Source organism: Crotalus tigris, unplaced genomic scaffold (assembly GCF_016545835.1).
Source record: "Crotalus tigris isolate CLP2741 ecotype Arizona unplaced genomic scaffold, ASM1654583v1 scf7180000018107.405212, whole genome shotgun sequence".
NCBI lineage: Eukaryota > Metazoa > Chordata > Lepidosauria > Squamata > Viperidae > Crotalus > Crotalus tigris.
The window spans coordinates 109,595-125,998 of record NW_024096828.1 but is presented as its reverse complement, the minus strand read 5'-3'; the positions used below and the strand labels follow the sequence as shown (position 1 = coordinate 125,998).

Below are 16,404 nucleotides of genomic sequence, written 5' to 3'. Positions count from 1 at the left end.
TGAGGGTTCCACTTGTGAAGCCATGTCAGTCCAAGCAGGAGGGGTCTCTCCATTCCGGGCACCACTATAAAACTCTGTGTGACTCCCCGTTCTCATTTCCACCGACTCAGTCATAAAATAGGCTGCCCCCCCACCACAGACCCATCAAATTGGCAAAAAGCTATGGGCACCTTTAGTCTCAGACCCAATATTTCCACCACCTCTGGACTGACCACACACCTGGTGCATCCCGAGTCCAGTAGATCCAACATCTTCCTCTGGGTGCCTGACGAGGGCAGCACTAGCTCCACCAAGATGGTCACAGGGATTACGCGTTAACTTACCAGGGGTTCGGTGTCACTCTCCTCCGGAAGGTTCGGAGTTCCCAGCCCCATCTGGCGAGGAGGGCGAACTCAACAACCTCCACTCCCTTTAGTGCTGTTTCACGAAAACGTGAGGGCAGCTTCTCAGCCTTTCTTCCCCCGGTGGTTGCAGACTTTAGGCTGGGCTTGGTGGAGCAGCATTCTGCTGCTCAGTGCCCCTCCTTCCCTCACTTGAAGCGTGCTGTAGACCTCCCCCCCTTCGCAGCTTTTGGGGATTCTTTATGGGCAGGGGGCAGAGGTTTGCTCCAGCCTTGGCTACTCCGATGTTCATCTCTGGCTAGGTCACAGGTTGGCAACCTGCGGCTCCGGAGCTGCATGCGGCTCTTTGGGCCTTCCCCTGTGGCTCCCAGCCTCCTCTGCCTTTGCAGAGAGAGACAGAGACAGAGAGAGGCAATTGCGCTTCCCTGCTTCTCTCTCTCTCTCTCTCTCTCTCTCTCTCTCTCTCTCTCTCTCTCTCTCTGTGTGTGTGTGTGTGTGTGTGTAAAAGAGAGTGGACTCACAGTGTTCTCCTTGGAGCTGAGAAGCTTAGTGGGCGGAGCTCCTCCCTTTGCTGCTCTCTGCAGGAAGCAGGAAGGGCAGGAGAGAGCTAGCTAGCCCAGCTAGGCTGACTCAGGAATTCTGGGAGTTGAAGTCCATGAGTCATAAAAGAGACGAAGTTGTCTACCCCTGATCTTGTTGGACAACAGCTTGAAGCTTGCCAGGTGAGCAGCAGATAGGGGGGGGGAGAAAGAGAGAGAGAGAAAGAGAGAGAGAGAGAGAGAGAGAGAGGAAAGAGAGAGAGAGAAAGAAAGAGAGTGGGGGAAGAGGAGTGGCAGACCAAGGGCAGATAGAGAGGGAGGGAGGGAGAGAGAGAAAGAGAGAGAGAGACCCTTTTGAGATCTAAAATGAAGATAACACTGCATATATCCTTTTTTTACCTGTGTGTATGTAATTTTATTCTCTTAAAGCATTCTCTTGGTGATCATTGTTTTAATAGTATGGATATTCCCAAGAGTCATATTTTTACTTTTATTTTTAATGTATGTGTGTGTGTGTGTGTTTGTGTGTATATACACATACATACATATACACACACATACATATATATATATACACATATACATACACACACACACACACACACACACACACACACCTATAATAAAGGTAAAAAAGGATATATGCAGTGTTATCTTCATTTTAGATATCAAAAGGGTTTTGTGGCTCTCGGTGTTTTGTTTTTGGTGGGAAACGGGTCCAAGTGGCTCTTTGAGTGTTTTGGGTTGCCTACCCCTGGGCTAGGTCTATCTCTACCTCGTCTGCCAAGATATACCAGTGTTGCAAATTTTGTTCCCCCTCCCCCCCCAGTGAGATACAGGTGTGGTGTAAAACACTTGATCAGGATGGCTAAATGGCATGCCAGCTCACAAAATACAGCTGGTGTATTCTGCCACCGACACCGGCCCTGGGTGATGGTTTTCATCCGGGTTTGGGCTTTGCGCTCTGCTAAAGGTTCAGATGACTGGTGGAGAGCTGCCATAAACTGATTGTCGTTTTGCAGTTGGGGGGCGTTATCATTGTGGAGGGAAACCATCCACTCCACAGCCGATCCTTCACGGACCATGGTCACACATCTTGACAGTCTCCGATCCCAATTTGCCCCCATACTCCTGCATGTAATTGCGCACTTGCGCTAGGAAGAATCCCAACGTTTTAGGGTCTCCCCTGAACTTCACCCCTAGTGCTGGAACTTTGGGGATCCGGCAACTTTGGGGGATTGCTTTAATCTGTTTTAATTACATGGCCCTCTTTCACTTTATATAAATAGGGACGTCTTGCTGCTTGGGGGTCTTGCCCGGCTGTGGCAAGAAAGAACCGACAGCAGCTATCAGTTCCCAGCCCCTCCTGGCCTGGAGAGTGACACCAACGGAAGCCGCTGTTGAAGGAGAGCTGAATGTCAGCCAGCTCTCCAGTGTATCTTTGAAGCTTGCTTGCTCTCAGCTGCCATGGAAATGGGGAGGAGGGTTGGGCATTTGGGGTGGGAAGCGTGCTAGTGTGTAAGTGTGTGCCCTGGGATTTGGAAGGGAGGTTTTTCTCTCATGAGCTATGGTGCTTTAGAGTGAGGATGTTTATACTTCCCCAAGGTGAACCGTCTTGGAACTGACACCCAAACTCATTGGTAGCCTCACACTGCAATGAACAAGGACACACATTCAGTTTTGCAACTACTAAGATTGTTAGACGAGCAGGCACAAAAACAGCCAGGGACGTGATTAAAGACAGGGAAACCGGCCCCTCATCAATCAACAGGGGTGCTGATTTACCACCTGCCTATCAAGTACTTAGAAGGCGAGGGCTGGACAGCCCAAGCAAATGGTAGCCAACAACTTAACAACGGCACATGTCTCGCTGCATTGTATTGCACATATCATATTGCTCAGTTTGTGTCGGGGTGTTTTATCCTTGGGGTGGACAAGCTTTTGCCTTAGTGTATTCTTGGATTTAAAGTGTGAATGTATGCACGTGACAACAAACAGGTTTTTTAGTTTTCTCGGCAAGAATGCATATATGTATGTGACAAACGAAGCAAAATTGTGATTCCATATGTTATAGAAATATCTGAAAAGCTCAGGAGGATTTTCAATCAACACAACATACATGCACACTTTAAACCCAAGAATTCAAGAATAGACCTTCCTCAACAGAAGGGAAGGACACCCTCTATCCCCTGTCTAAATACAGTCTTTTCAGCAGTTTCAAGAAGATCCATGCCCATTTGCACTATTCAGGTGACCCTGAGGACACATAAACCCTCAAGTGGCCTCAGCAGCTCTCAGAGAGAGTGCTAAAGACCAGATGACTGCGAAGAAACATTCTTCCATTCTCCCCCACCATCCAGTCTGAACTGATAAAGCTTCTTGGATGAGAAGCAAAACGTCCAGTTGCCTTTTAAAAACAACCATGACGTGGACGCCTGAGAATCTCCATAGACTCAGAGGTTGAGTATTATCTAAAATGCAGTAGTTGAATACGTTGTCAATATTTCTGCCTTATCAGATGCTCAAAAAGATATGAAAAATGTCTTGAAATTTGGGGAGGATTAGTTGAATACCTATGAAATTCTTCCTATAAACAGCTCTGTGCATAGGAAATGTCTAAAAAGAAAAAGCAATGAGCTGTTGTGTCCTAATTTGATTTTTTACAAAACCTCACTTATTAGATATATTCATTCTTTGTGTTTTTCTACACATTTGGTGTCCATTGTCAAATTCTTTGGGACATAATACTATTAGAAAGATTATTTTAGGAGACAATTTGTATTATCATGTAATAGTCTGTTTGTTATATTTTGTTCAGAATTGTTTTTGAAATAAGTCTTCGCATCTTCAGCCAGAAATATATACTTTTAATTGAATGAGCGAGTATTGGACTAAGATTTCATGAAAGTAGAAATTTTACTTGTTTTTCTTAATGTATACTGAACAGAAATCGCGTTTCAGACAAAGCAATACAGATTTATCCAGTTGACTATAATCTAAACCATATTGTTCTGAATATATTGGCATGGTGTGCATGGATTAAATTGCACTGTGCTCAATAGTATTGTTTCCATAGGAACTAATGTACATGTATGTCTTAATAATTCTGCAGTCAGTTAAATTTTGTTGTACAAAGGACAAACAAGATCTTAACTATGTTAACTGAACTTTTGGATCTGACTTTTTTTTAGTTGGCATATTCTCAAATTCTATTTTACTAGTTGTCTCCCCGTCTTAGATATCCCAGTTTTACTTCTTATATTGCCTTCCCCTAAACGTGGCACCCTCCAGGGCTGTTGATTTAGAATGCAACCTCCGCAATTCGTAATAAGCATAGGCAGTTTTTAAAAACATTTATTGATGGATTTGACTTGTATCCTACCTTTATTTTAAGCATTTCTGGGAAATCTTGGAGCCTGATAGGTTGGGGAGGTTGATGGTTTTCCACCTTCATACCAAAGTAGAGTTTCAATTTAACATAAGTGAGCTTTGGAGCTGTTAAACTGTTTTCTGTCTCTCTGGGTTGATGTCTTTGGTCTTGTGCTTGAGATTCTTGAGAAAGCATGAGAAAACTGTTTTATTGTTTTTATTTTATTTGCTGCTCATCCCTCACTTCATAAGTTAGAATATTTTACACACACACGTCCATTCACTTTTACCTTTACAGGTTTTTCCGCAGACCAGAGGGGTGTGGTTTTGTGTGCTGCCTGTATCCCACGGATGGGGCTTTGCTTGTTTGTGCGGACCGGTTGCTGGCATGCTGCGGCCCGCTACCGGTCCTTGGACCGGGGTTTGGGGACCTCTGTTGTAGATAAAAGAACACATTCAGTTCCAAACTAGAGAAAGTCATATAGAGTGCATGTTTTCCATATCCGTCCTTCCATGACAGATTGAAAACATCATAATAAAATATCTCCCAAAGTGTCTGCCTTCAATTAGTCAATCCATACAAACATAGTTCACATTTGACCATTCCCAAGTTTCAAACTGTGGCATTAGATAGTCAAGGCGAAGACTCAGAATTTTAAGGAGCAAAAATATTGACTACTTATGCATTTTTAAAAAAGTATTTCTACATGTAAAATGCCATAGGATCATTTTTGGAAGTGCAAATGGCATAGTTTATTGCTTTTCAGCCTCAGAACTGCATAAGTGTGAATTCTGGTTTGAAATCAGCTTTGCAAATAGGATTGAATGACCTATTAAATTTAAAACATTTGTCAGTCATTACTAAGCCCACTTCTAAAAAGGACTTTGCTAAGGCAAACGAGTTTTCTTTTACCAGAGGCGCTCTCATAGGCTCATAACTATATTCTGTTGTTTTCTACTAGGACACAGTTCTAGCTGAACTGCTACAGATTCAGAAAGAACATATAGTGGGTTATCATGAACACGATTCCCTTCTAGACCACAAAGAGGAAGAAGAATTGACTGAAGAAGAAAGGAAGGCAGCTTGGGCTGAATATGAAGCTGAAAAGAAGGTAGGCTGTATTAAACAATCAAGTTCTAGGTAGTATACTTTAGAACAACCAAGCCTGTATTCTGTATCAGAGATATGGAACCTGCCTGTCTACCTGTCTAAAAATTGGCTTATGATAGCATCATCCTTTATCATGAAAATTTATGGGAACTGCAGTTCTGACAACTTCTTGAAAGCCATCGATCCTTGTTTTTTCAGTTATCTAAAGACAGAAGAATTGCTTCTAGCATGAATAGTCTTCTACTGTAGGATGTCTTTAACGAAATTACAGTGGAATTCCATTAAACGTGATGAACTTCTATTTTGCTGTGATTTTTATGATCCTAGAAACTTTCAAGATATCTGATCTTTTCTCAGGAGCTCAAAGTGCCATAATATAATAACTTCTTTCTCCACCTTTTAAAAACTTTTATCTGTGAGGTCACTTGGCATGAGAGAGATTGGCTAATTCAAGGTCACCCAGTAAGCTGCTTCGTTTAAGGGTGGGCTTGAACTTGGGTCTCTCCATGTTCAGTCCAACACATGAATCGATATACCACACTGGTTGCCTACATCTAGAAAAGTAATGTTTCCACGTGCTTCTTTGATCATCCCCTTCCTGACAATTTATATCAAGTCAGGGGAGGATTGGTTCTGTGGAGACAGTTCAGTTTGTTTCTTGGTGGGGCACGCTCTCTCTGTGCAAAAAGATAGCAAGAAATTATTAAATCTTCTCTTTACTCAGAAACGCTGGAAATGCAGCTGGACTCCAATGTACCATTATTGACTCTTAAGTTGATTAAGGAAGTGTTAGCTTCCCAACTCTAAACACTGATTAGTTGGACCTATTTCCTTTAGTTAGATTTTCAGATGAGATATTTCTTTGGCTACTTTGGTGGGTGACTTTTAAAACTGGTTAGAGAGAATGCAGCCATCTAGTTCTCTTAGATATCCTGACAGTTTTTGATACCATTAGCAGTTTTATTCTTCTGGACCAATTTGTAGGGCTGGGACTTAGCTGGGTGTTTTGCAATAGTTTCCACCTTTTCTGTCAAGCTGTGTTCGGAATAAGGAGCTGGAAGGGGGCAATACTATCAGTCCTAGATGTAGACCGTGCCTAGTTTTCTGTTCTTTGCCCTATCCCCATGGCCATCAAAGGGTGAGGGAGTGCCAAAATGTGCATCACAACACTACACCCCTTTTGTACATGCCTTAGGACAGTGATGGTGAACCTTTTAGAGATCAGCTGCCCTAAAAACCACCCCCCTCCCCCACTGCGCCTCCCACCCTACCTTCTCCGCCCCCACCCACCCCCTGCCCCACCCGCCTGCAGGGCCATGCACCCCCTCCGTGGCCTGCTGCAGCACATTGCCAGGCAGCCCTGCAGCACCATGGCAGCCATGCCCTCTGCCCACACCCGGCAGCATCATCTGCACGCTATGGGGGTGCAAGGGCGGAGTCTTGTCCCTGTTGCCCAGGGGCGACTCTCCTCCAGGGGGGCTGCTGGTGAGGAGGGGGCCGTGGGGGGAGGCGGAGCTGGGGCAACAACGTGCATGTCCACAGAGAGGGCTCTGAGTGCTGCCTCTGGCACCCGTGCCATAGGTTCACCACCACTGCCTTAGGATGTTGCACGCATGTATGTAGTGGGGAGGGATTCCATGGCAATAGCTGTGATGCATGTTTTGTTGTTCTGAGAAAACCTCTGGGTTCTATGAATTTTTTTGCATCTAACTCCAAGCTGATTCCCTTAACTAATTCTGAACTTCATCCCAGGCCAGATGGGGCTGAACTGAATTTCCAGGGAAGGTGAGGGACATGTTCAAACAGAGGCCAGAGAGTTGCCTGTGATTTTTATATGAACAGGAAGTTGTGGCTGTTCATTTATGTCCCATTTCAATTGTGTTCTGAGAAATCTCAGAAAGACAAATGGGAATTTGTTAGCAGAGGACTGGGCTCTGGGGTTCAACTGGTCTAGTTGGGATTGCACTTGATCCTCAGCTGTCAGGATGGTTGCAAGGAGAGCATGTGTCCAGGTGTTCCAGAGCTGGTCAGATTTGCTGATGGTTATCCTTGTTTTGGGTGCATCCTGACTTGATTATTGCCGTGCACTCTGAGCAATGTCCCTTGACCCTTGGGGGAGATCCAGAAGCTTCCATTTGTGCAAACTACAACAGGCAAACAGGACACTGAAAGAGCTTTCTGCCTGTGAATATGATCTTTCTGAGGTCTGTTTGTTGTACAAGATAACTTGCTTTAGCCAGGCATTTTCAGGCTGAGCAGTTATTTTGACTTTTAATTGCTTTTTTTTCATACTATTAATCGTCTTGAGCTCTCTGTGACAATTATATACCAACTCAAGTCATTGATTCTGTCTTCACAGGGACAAAATTAAATTAAAGCATTTTTCTCATAGTTTACCAGAGGCCAAAAATCAACCGCAGCACTTCATAATTGTGGCTTGAGTTTATTGAAATGAGCATGTGAACGCTAAGGGTGCCCAGCACTGTGAGTTCAAGTCCCCAGAAGGACTTTGGAGCACACAGGGGTGCAACCCCCCAAAGCAGCTGCCTCTTGTCCCTGGATTCAACAGCTGCTGCCTGGGCCAAAAAACTAGTACTGACTAGAAGGCTCAGGAAAAATACTTGAAGAAAAGAACGACTCCACACTTCCAGGAAAACTTTTTTACGAACTTGTCTCTCTCCTCATTGCAATTGGATAAACGGGGTGACGGGCAAACAGCAGCACGGAAAGGTTTTTCCCTGCAGTCTTTCTCTTTTTAGTTGTGGATGCTCCAACACTGGAGATTTTAAAGAAGAGATTGGGCAACATTTGTCTGAAAGGGTCTAGGGCAGGGGTAGGCAACCTTGGCTCTTTTATGACTTGTGCTGTGCTGGCTCAGGAATTCTGGGAGTTGAAGTCCATGAGTCATAAAAGAGCCAAGGTTGCCTACCCCTGGTCTATAGGGCTTCCTGCTTGAGCAGGAGATTGCATTAGAATACCTCCAGGGTCCCTTCCAACTTGGTTATTCTGTTATTCTGAGATGGGGCTGGGTTGGGAGGAATTCTCTTGGCTTTCCCCCTCCCTTCCAGCTGTTAAGATAGCTGCATTCCTGGTCTTTTTAGGCCAATTGCGTTTCCTTATTTTGGTTGCAAATAGCTCTAACATTGGAATTGACCCCTGAACAGACTTTCCTATATTTAATTAGTTAGTGCTGTTCTGTTGGCTTCTTTCTCAGTGCTGTAACTCTTGTCAGATATCATTGCAGAACATCAGGGCCAGCTTATAGTTGCAATGGAAGCTTCAGAACGTGTTTTTTAAAAACTGCAGGGTGACATTTAAGCCAACCATATATTTGTGTCCTTTGTTTTGTTTGAATGCTATTAGCATTTTTGTTTTGCTTTCACAAATTAGGGTAGAGAGTTGTTGTATAATTTCTCCAGATCAAGAGTGGCAGTGTTTTTCTTCATTTATGATGATATAGGAGCTTCTTTGAGTTTGAGAAATCAGTTCTGTTTATTATTTTTTTAAAAAAATTCCAAGGCTTGGATAATACATGCTAACTAAGTACCACTTTCATCAGCTGAATTTAGGCTAGGCATCCATATTTTCAGGCAAAATAAATTTACCAAATTCCACTTTCTTGTGCTAGGCCTTATTATCATTTTGAGACTTAAACTGTTAACATTATTTCTCAGTAGCCAGACTTTCAGCTTGAATACTCAAAAGTGCCATTCTGGTTTTTTAGGGTCTGACAATGCGCATCAACATGCCAGTGGGGCCAAACATGTTCCCCCCCAATTTCACATCTCAGACTCCATATATTCCTTTCAACTTGGCAGCCTTGTCTGCGATGAGCAACCAGCAACTGGAGGTAGGTGGCAAGATCATAGGCTCTGTCTGATCTGCTTGTTTGCTTGTTATTTGTTAGAGTAATATGAGCATTATTTTTTTATCTGGCCCTTGATGAAATGTAGATAATAGCATTTTTTAAAGAATTCCATAGTTTATATCTTTGTTCGGTCTTACTGTTGTTTCATACTGAAAGTGTTACACTTTTGTGCAGTATGAATTTGTGAGTTGTATTATTAAAGACGAAATCATGAGCACTTAATTGTTTTCAGGAAAATTAGTTTGAATATAAAAGCTGCTGATTCCATGTTCCATTGCTAAGTGAAGCAAAGCTTTTCCTAAGTGAAAATGTTTTATGTTTTTACATCTGTCTCCAGGATGGGTAAATTGTTTTCCTATCTAGTGCAGGGCTTTTCAACCAGTGGTACAGGTACCATTTGTGCTACATTGGCACCTGGCAGGTGGTACGCGACCATCCTAGAAAAGTGGTAGCAGGGGAGGGAAATAAGCTGAACCAGTGGCAGCACCGCACAAGCCTGAGCGAGAGACGGCTGGAGCTGCAGGGCTGTCAGGGCTCAGCGGAAGCGCCAAGATCAGTGCTGCTTTCCAGCTGATTGGCGCTTCGGGGCTGTCAGGGCTCAGTGGAAGTGCCAGGATCAGCGCCAGGCTCCAGCTGGAAAGCAGCACTGATCCTGGCACTTCTGCTGAGCCCTGAAGACGCACCAATCAGCTAGAATGTTGCAGCATCTCCAGGGTCTTGTGATTTGCGCAACCATCCAGCAGACGGGAGGAATAAAAACCAAACACCCTCCCCCCACCCCACCTCCGCTGCCAATCCCCAACAGAAATGCTCACAACAATGAAAACCTCGGAGAGGAGGAAGAGCGTGGCCAGGTGGGTAGGCAGGTGTCTTGCTCCACTGTGCTTGGGGGGCACTTTTTTCAGTTCCATTGTAACTTCGAACAGTCATTAAGCGAACTGTTGTAAGTCGAGGACTACCTGTACTTTATCACTTTTTTCCTTTTTTTTTTTTGATCAAGTTTTTGACAGCTTGCTAAGCGACTGGTGGTACTTGGATGTTGCTGTATCCTAAAAGTGGTACAATGGGTGAAAAGATTGAAAAGCCCTAATCTAGTGCCTCATAGCATGATTTGAAATGAGACCCTGTTTTTGCATGATTTAGATATATAAAAGCGTATGTAGACATGTGGATACAAAAATTCATTATCTTTAAGAACACCTCAATTTCTGACTGTTCAACCAGTTTTGATGACTTCCAAAATTCCTTCCAGGACCTCATTAATCAAGGCAGAGAAAAAGTTGTGGAAGCAACTAACAGTGTTACTGGTGCAAGAATTCAACCCCTTGAAGACATTGTTTCCTCTATAGTAAGTGTGGTAGAAAATGCGATCATCCATTTTTGTTCTGAAATTGTATACTTTTTTCAAATTGTTGTGTCATGTTCAAACTTTAGATGATAAATTGCTATTTCTTTTGTCTAGTTTTATTTCAAAACTTTGATTTTTTAACAGGTCTTTTAAAAACACATATTTCTTTTGCAGTGTAATGTTATATAAAAAGGCAGGGTAAAAATCTAATGAGAAGGAGGAGTTGTTAATACAGTCGGGAAAGATTTAAATTTTGGCACTGAAGTCAGTTGACAACTGTTTGGAGTTGTCTAGATTAGATAATTGTTAATGAGCATATGTTAGACTGTTATTCAAAAATGTCACTGATTCTCATTAATAACAACAACCAGTTATTTGGAATCTCCAGAATAAAGTCTGGGAGTTGCATCAATGATGAAAGCAGAGATGAAGATATAACTTGTAATATGGAGCTGGTGTTCCTGACCAGATGATGCTCAGTTTGTGTGTGATCTGATTTGTGGATGGCATCAGACTCTCTTTGTCAATTGACTGAGTGGAAGGAAGACTCCTCTGGACATGGCTGACTTCATAGGAGAACAGAGGACAATGATGTATATTTCCTCAGTGAGCCTTCAAGCCCAGCCTGAGCCAATTTCAGTAGTGCTGACCCTTTTGCAATTGGCCCTTCCTTACTCTGCTCCCCACTCATGGCAACGCCTGTTCAAGGGGGGGGGATGCGAAATCTTGGCAGGGCAGTCCTTCAGGGGAAGCAGCTGCCTGACTCTGCTACAGTATTGGGCGGGAAGGCCCCAGGTCTGGCAGGAGAAGGGGAATTCCTGCCCGTGGCCAGGCCACAGATGGCCTGCTGCTTCTGTGCTTCCTGACGCCATCCCTGGAGAGGCAGAATTGGCAGCAACTCTGTTTCCCCTCTGCATTTCACTGCTGATCCCAGGTTGCTTCTGTCAGAGAGAATCACCCGTATTTGTGTGGGGAAAATGTGAGGATTTGCTCTCCTTTGAAGAGCAGCTGGAATGCGTGGCGATCAGTCGTCCCTTTTCACAGAGAAAGGGCCCCTCTTGGGAACCTCTCTGAAGGCCCTTGTGATGCTTTTCTTTTGCAGTGGAAGGAGAACCTCACCCTGACAGAGTCTCAGGTCCAGGCTTTGGCTCTGAGCCGCCAGGCAAGTCAGGAGCTGGATGTGAAGCGTCGGGAAGCTATTTACAACGATGTCTTGACCAAGCAGCAAATGGTGAGGAAAAAAACTCAGTCTTGGTGGTTCGTGTAGGGATGTAGAAAGTGACTTCTTTGTATGGACCTTGTAGGATCGCTCCCATCCCGAGTTGTCTCCCAGTTGATTTGGAAGCACCCAGACAACGTTTGGATGGGAGAACTAAGGTGTAAGATCTCTAGTCTGGCATAGTGCCCAAAATGTGAAATCATTATTTTCCCTTTCCACGTAGCTGGAAAGCTTGTATTAAGAAAAATGCTTCATGGGGAACATTGGAAGACTTTGCTCTTACCTCCTTTCCCTTTGGGGCGGGAGGGGAGCATCAAGTATTATTGATTCCTGGTGACTACGTAGACAGATCCATTGAGTTTTGTGGGGTGTGATTTTGGAAGTGGCTTGCCCTGACATCCTTCTTAGAGAGAGAGGATGATTTTGTGCCTGGGACAAGACTAGAACTCAGGGTCTCTCAGTTTCTAGCCTCTAAAACCAACCAGCTATAGTGATATGGGGGTAATAATGTGGTCAGGTTCCTGGAAGGATTTCTCAGGAAGTCTCCTCTTGAGCAACCTAGGAACAGCAGCACGTAAACCTTGCATAGCATTTTATGGTAGCCCGGGGTCAGTGCCATTTTTGGCCCTGGTCTTCTATTTCAGATGGATGTAAAGAGAATGCGCACTTGCATTTTTTCCCTTCCATGCTTCAAAGTCAATCTAATTTATAAGTTTAAATTGAGTGAAAATCGCATGCCTTTAGAAATAGCCTTTGAAATATAAAATGGGATAAGACAACAATGGAGCTGTGTGGGGTCAGACTTTTTTATGCTTCAGTGGGGCTTTACCCCCTAGAAAGTGCCACCTCTCAAGGAATTAATGCATAATAAAACGGATTGGTAGTTAAAGGATTGCACTTGGACATTTCTGATGAGACATTCTGTGAAACTGTCAGACTGGCCACAACCTAAAACCTCTAAATATAAACGGTCCATGGCTCCATGTGTTGAGAAAGGTATAATTGTATTAGAGGTCAAGTGTATTGCAGTATTGCACAGCCAGAACTCAGAATTGTGCACCAAAATCCCTAAGACCTAGTCCCCCCCCATTGTCCCTCGCTGCCCCCCCCCCACTGTCCCAAATCAAGTCCATGCAAGATGTTTTCATAACCGTCAGTCCAAGTGCAGCTTGGTCGAGGGCTCCCTCCTCCTTCCATCTGGGTGACTTTGGAGCAGTGTCTCAAGGAGGGAGAGTGTCTACTTTCAATTCCCCAAGCATCCCCCTCCCCACAGCTCACGGCAGTCTGTCAGCCAAGCACAGCAAGCATAAGGTGACAGCTGACCGAAACGGAGGCTGCCCATTCCTCTGGCAACTCGGATAAAGGCCACTGGCAGAGAAAATCGTGGTCTGAACTGGGATCACCTAGCAACCCCTCCAGTCACCAGTTTGCCAATGCCCCCATGTTAGCAATGGCGATGGCAGTCTGGAGGGGGGGATATCCCTTAGTGCAATGGTATGTGAGAATGACCTTGAGGGAGGAGGGGAAGAAATGCTACTTAGGAAAGGATCAGAGAAGAGGGGCGGGAGCCTCCAGAGGCTTCAGGGTTAGAGGAAGGAACTGAGCAAGGGCCTGTCCTGGTTGATTTAGATGGTTAAAAGTGGCGGTGAGAAGTTTGTCCTGCAGATATGAACAGATACTTCTGTTAATGCAGCTTTACAATAAAGTAGCATGAGCTCATCAGATCATGCTTCCTGCCCGGCTCACCAAGGCGGGGGCCCACCCTCCACCCGGGTGCCCGGCCGAAAAGGAAGGTGCGTTCCGGCCTGCTCACAGCTGCCCTTTCCTCCCACAGCTCATCAGCTGCGTCCAGAGGATCCTGATGAATCGGCGGCTGCAGCAGCAATTCAACCAGCAGCCACAGCAGCCGCAGCACCCGCAGCTCGCCTACCAGCAGGCTCAGCAGGCAGCCATGAGCCACCTGATGATGCCCAAGCCCCCCGGCCTGATGATGAACCCCTCCAACTTCCAGCAGATCGACCTCAGAGGAATGTACCAGTCGGTTGCTGGCGCCCTGCACCCCCCGCCCCTGCAGCGAGCGCCTCCCCCCATCGGTGGCAAGAGCCCTGGACCCTCCCAAGGGAAACCGATGTGATTTTGCACTAGCCACTTGAAGGATTGTTAAAATCGGAGAGAGAGAGAGAGAGAGAGAGAGAGAGAACTTTTTTTTATTTTTTTAGGAATCAGTGGCTTAACTGAACTCAACTGTATAAATAGTTCCCCTCCTCTTAGCCATACCTTCTATTTTATTATTTTCATATTGTTTTGATATGATGTGCTATCCTGTCCCAATCTTTGTCAGTGACATTGGCGAGAATCTTCTTACATGTGTTGAGTACAGGAGATACGGAGTTGTTTTCAGTGAAAACAGCCCCTTCCGTCCCAGGAAGGGGCTTTGCGGGCTTCCTCTCCCAACTGCCATGAAAACAGCCGTCGGACGAGAAGAGCCTTGAGAACTTCACCCAGATCTGTATATTTCGGTCCTCACACCTCCATGTACACAGCTGAGTTCTTGGTTAGAATTGATTCCTCAGATGATGGGACTCTTTTCTATTTCTTCCCACGCGGCACACAAGACTGACCCAGAAGTCTGTTCCACTCTTTATGATTCGTGATGGAAAAATAAAGCATAGGAACTGAAAATGATCTAGAGACAGTGCAATATTTTTAAAAAACTACCGCTCTAAAATGTCTGAATTACAGTTTTCTGGAAACTGTTTGCAGCCTTAAGTTATGGCTGAGGAAACTCTCTTTTCTCTAGCCTTCTGCCACTCCTGTTTCCTCTTTGGGGACGGGACATCCAGTACCTTTTTATCCTTCAGCAATGTTTTTTCATCTCGCACCGACTCTGATGCAAAGCACATCTCTACCGACACCTTTATCCTGGTGCTGGTGTCCCATCCTGTTGCCGGTCAGTAGGGTGAGCGAGGAAGCGTGCTGAATTCCAGGGACCTTGGTGGTTTAAAGCAGGGGCAGGAGCCCTTGGGAGGGAGACCAGCTCCAGCCTTAATTTTGAACTGGCAGAGCCATCGCTCTCCGAGTGTGAAGGAAGGGGCTTTCACAACCTGCAGCACTGCTGGAGTGGTGAAACAATTCCTCCTTTTATAGATAGGTATCTCTGGCTATCTCACATTTCTTTCCTAGTTTTCATTCTTTTAAGAATATGAAGGTGAGGGAGAAAAAAACAGATTTTTTTTTTAATTTCAACCCTAGGAGGAAAAAAGAATGTCCGATTAATTACAGCATTAACGGCTACTTTTCAGCATAAAAATGGAATTGTCATCTATTTTCTGTTTTGGCAACATAAAGCTTTTTTCATGCATTAGTCCATCTGATTTTTTCAAACAGAAGAAATTCTGGAATGCGAGCATGATAATAAAATGACAGGTGTGTTTGTGCTACTGGAGTCAGAAGAAGAAAATGTACAGATGGAAGAACTGACTACAGACCATGAAAAGTGAGAATTACTAATATCTGTGGGAGTCTAAATTTTTGGCTTTCTATATCATTCTTGAGGAACAATGCCTTTTTCTTCTCTTACCTGAATCTTAGAATTTAGACAGCACTGATTTTGGAGAACATTTTTATTTTTAACTAGATACTTCTTGATTGGTGATTGGAACATCTGTTTTACGGGAAAAAATAATTGTGAGTTATTTTTAGTTCTCTTTTCATAGTGAAATAGTGGGGTGAATCTTCAGCCCAACTTCATCCAGTGGAGTTAATTTATTACTTTACTTTAAATTGGTAAAAAAGGAAATGCTCCAAAATTTGTGCTTACTTCGGAAGAAACAAAATACAGACTTTCTGAGACAATTGTTTGAAAGCAAATATATCTGTCCAGAACATTCCTACATTTTCTGAGTTGAGAATTTCTAAAGATTTAATATGAAATTTAGGCAACATTTTAAAATCCCATTATTTTTCCCACAACAAGGAGATACCCGATGTGGATGAGGATGTCTTCGAGACTTGGACCACTTACATATTTCTCACAACATTATAGCTGCACAATAATGTGCTTTTGAGTATAACATCAAGCTTTAATCAATATTTAAAGACAGAAAACAAAAACTCATTTTTATATTTGTTTTAGATGTTTTCTCTAGTTGAAATGGCTTATATAAGATGATGAATAAAATGTTGCTTGTAATACAATTTTGCCTGCTAAATTCTCCACATTTTGTAACCTGTTTATTCCTTTGGATGTAAAGCGTTTTTGCTTAGTATTGTGATCCTGTACATGTTTTTGTCCCAGTTGTATAGTAATGTTTCAGTTCCTTGACCAGCTTTGGCTGCTGAATCATACAGCTGTGAAAATTTGGCCTTCATTTCTGTTTAGATGGCTTTTTCAGTTATGTATTAAATATCATAAAAGTACTGTAGAAAAGATGTCACTTCTTCCTATAAGGCTGTTTTGTAAAATATATATTATGGACTGGAAATTGTTTTTAAAGAAAAGCATTCAAGTAAGACAGTATGCTATCTGTGTTTTCACCATTCAAAGTGCTGTTTGGTAGTTGAAACTTAAAATATTTAATATCTCATTTAATAAAGTGACCAAAATACA

At 43.8% G+C, this 16,404-nt stretch overlaps 1 protein-coding gene across 1 annotated transcript in view; it reads left to right on the top strand.

The window, feature by feature from the left end:
* The window catches only part of ATRX (ATRX chromatin remodeler), a 159,608-nt gene extending 143,204 nt beyond the window's left edge, over positions 1–16,404 (top strand). The window contains exons 31-35 of the mRNA XM_039348022.1: positions 5,212–5,361; positions 9,085–9,210; positions 10,481–10,576; positions 11,679–11,807; positions 13,630–16,404. Coding sequence (XP_039203956.1) covers positions 5,212–5,361; positions 9,085–9,210; positions 10,481–10,576; positions 11,679–11,807; positions 13,630–13,929 — 801 coding nt within the window. The 3' untranslated portion in view covers positions 13,930–16,404. The remainder of the gene's footprint in view (positions 1–5,211; positions 5,362–9,084; positions 9,211–10,480; positions 10,577–11,678; positions 11,808–13,629) is intronic.